The 3,027-nt window shown below is 37.7% G+C and overlaps 1 protein-coding gene across 1 annotated transcript; it reads right to left on the bottom strand.

Annotated features, from left to right (window-relative positions):
• Window positions 1–607: 607 nt before the first annotated feature.
• On the bottom strand, window positions 608–1,195 carry LOC129894718 (uncharacterized). The gene has a single exon (XM_055970372.1). It carries the CDS (start codon window positions 1,193–1,195, stop codon window positions 608–610), a length of 588 nt encoding a protein of 195 aa, XP_055826347.1.
• Between the last annotated feature and the right edge of the window lie 1,832 nt (window positions 1,196–3,027).

Raw genomic sequence — 3,027 nt, 5'->3', positions numbered from 1 at the left:
CCTTGTCGCTTTCCCCCTTTTCATCCTGCTAACAGCACGTCTAACCTCCTAAACCTTAAAACACCTGCAGTAATCAAAGTATCGAAGACTATAAGAATATAAAAAATCACCCAGTATAATGTCTGTCTCCTTTTTCATTAAGGAGTCTGTGGAAGTAAGTTTGTCACCTTTGCTTGATAGAGGTCTCATCCACTAACAGTTCACCTTCCTCGTCGTTGATGCACTTTACTAGATCCAGATTGCGTGCTTTTCTCTCTCTCACTTTGGCGAGCCTATACAATCTCTTATCCCCACTTGTTTCCCTTAACTCGACATACACGCGTTCAAAAGTTGTTGTCTTAGCACTGGTGACCGCCGACTTTGCTTCCATCTTTGCCTTCTTATAGATATGTTTAAGCCTATTCTTCTGCTCCTCATCCACACACTCCAACCACTCCTTATACGCAACTTTCTTGGCTTTCACTTAGCCTTATACTTCTCCATTCCACTACCAGTCTCTTTGATGACCACCAAAGATTCCTCTCGATACCCCAAGAACATCGGCAGCTACTTTTCTAATGCAACCAACTTCCATATCCCACATGTTGCTCACATCCCTGTTACTACTTCAGACCCCTAAATCATTCAACTTCTCCCCCATCTCCCGAGAAAAGGCGGGAGTTAGGCCCCCCCATCTAATCCTCGGTCGATTATAAAGGGTCTTCTTTCTCCTATCCCTTTTAATCTCTAAGTCCATCACCAAAAGCTTATGTTGGGTGGTACTATTTTCACTCGAAATAACCTTGCAATCCTTACAAAGGCCTCTATCATCCTTCTGGAGGAGTAAGTAGTCAATCTGAGTCCTAGCTGTCGTGCTACTAAAGGTGACCAATTGATTATCCTTCTTCAGAAAACACGAATTAGCAATAACCAACTCAAAAGTTTTGACAAACTCCAAGAGAGAAACCCCGCTGTCATTCCTTTCCCCAAAACTAAAGTCTCCATGGACATCATCAAAATCATTAGAAGTTGTACCGATTTGACCATTGAAATCTCCACCAATGAAAATCTTTTCGGCACTAGGTATACCTCTCACTACTTCATCCAAAACCTCCCAAAAGAGCCTTTTGACTTCTTCATCCAGACCCACATAAGGTGCATATGCACTAACAACGTTCACAAAAAGCCTGCCTATAACTAGCTTAATAAACATCATCCTATCACTGATCCTCTTTACCTCTACCACACACTCCCTAAGATTCGCGTCGACTAGAATACCTACTCCATTCCTATCTCTTGAGCCTCCTGAGTACCATAATTTAAATCCGTCCACATCCCGAGCTTTGGAACCTACCCATCTAGTCTCCTGAACACAGGCTATATTAATCTTTCTCCTCTTAAGAATCTGCACTAGCTCTATGGACTTTTCTGTAAGCGACCCTATGTTCCACTATCCTATTCTCAACTTATGAAAACCCGTCTCCCTCTTACCACTATTTCCCCTCACCTTCACCCCAAATTGAGGACATGACCTTAGTCCACCATCAGTAACCAAAGCCACTAAAACGATATGAACTACAAAGTAAAAAAAATCTGATAACAAATAAATTAAGAGAACACAAGCAACGAGATAATAATTGACAATATAAAATGTATAATAAAGAGACAACACACAGTAGCTAATATGCAAATCAACAACCCTAGATACTAAGTGAAGAAGGAAAGTGAATAACAATAACTAAAACACTAAAGGTAGGAACTAGTAAAGAAGAATAGTAATAAAACTTCAAATAATTAGTTGAGGAGAGGAAAAATTGAACCTGGTCCAGAGATATTTAGTCGCCGAAAAATTCATCGGAAGTTCGCTGGAAAGATCTCGCCGGAAATCACTAGATCTAGGTCCGATCTCTGTCTTCTCGGAATATCTTGATAACCTCTCTATCTTCTTGCTTCTCCCAAAATTGGTGAATTTATTTATGTTTTTTTTAGAATAATAACTGGGTATGGAAATACAAGGACAATTCTGTGAATATTTATTACAAGGAACACGACAAGGGAAGCGATGAGCCTTGTAAGAACGTTTTCATTCACTCGATACATCTATCACAAAATTCTAATAAATTTTTTGAAAAATTAAAGAAAGAACATTGAAAGACTAAACATCAAAGATAGTATCGTTGTGAATGTATTAATTCCAACACCACTTCCCTATTACTAGTTTGTCCAAATCGAAGACAAGGTAATCCTCTACAACACTTTGAACAGCTGTGGTTGGTGGTACGTTATTACATTTATATCCGCTGTTACGGCTTTGTGCGTATGTATTCGAATTTCAACAAAAGAAAGTTGGATGATGACTGTTCTGTTTTCAAAGCATACCCAACTTGTTTGCTGACAAGAGGCGGCCTTTTTACTGGCCTACGTATAGGTACTTCCCCTCAAGATTCTTTATTGGGAATTGATTTTATGCTAAATGATAAAAGTATAGAAAGTTCATATTTTAGCGATCCATAAAACTAAGAACGAAATATATTATCAACATGGTACATTGGTGAGATTGTTTCACCTTTAATCAAAGGTCTCGAATTCAAGTTCTGATTATGGAGAAAATTATGTTGAGAGTGTCACCCTTGAATGGACCCCACAAAGAGGGATTCCAATTTAATCGAAATTCTAATACGGGGTTCAAATACCGGTTGAAAAATCAAAAAAATAAAAGGAACTAAATATACTCTTTTTTTTTAGAAGAATAACAACAATTACATAAATGCAAACGAATTTGCTTTTACCAATTCGTTGGGAGAAGAAAAATAAAAATTGCATAATTGTACTAAGTACTTAATAACAATAGTGTTTAAGTGAAGAAGTAAAAGAGTTAACTTGTATATTATAACAGATAAACTGGTAACCAAAGTAGAGATGGTATGGCATTGCTGGTTATTAGCTAATGTGCCATTTTGTTGCACACATGCTTTGTAATAACTAGCTAGTAGAGTATATTTTTGCCATCATTATGATAAAATATGAAAAGGAACAAGGTGAAGGTGA

This window comes from Solanum dulcamara, chromosome 7 (assembly GCF_947179165.1).
Source record: "Solanum dulcamara chromosome 7, daSolDulc1.2, whole genome shotgun sequence".
In the NCBI taxonomy this organism is placed as follows: Eukaryota; Viridiplantae; Streptophyta; class Magnoliopsida; order Solanales; family Solanaceae; genus Solanum; species Solanum dulcamara.
Note: the sequence above shows the minus strand (reverse complement) of the source record. Positions and strands in the feature narration are given on the sequence as shown.

Bases quoted from the DNA above. Each gene is read 5' to 3' on its own strand.
- LOC129894718 (XM_055970372.1), bottom strand. From the start codon at position 1,195: ATGATGTTTATTAAGCTAGTTATAGGCAGGCTTTTTGTGAACGTTGTT.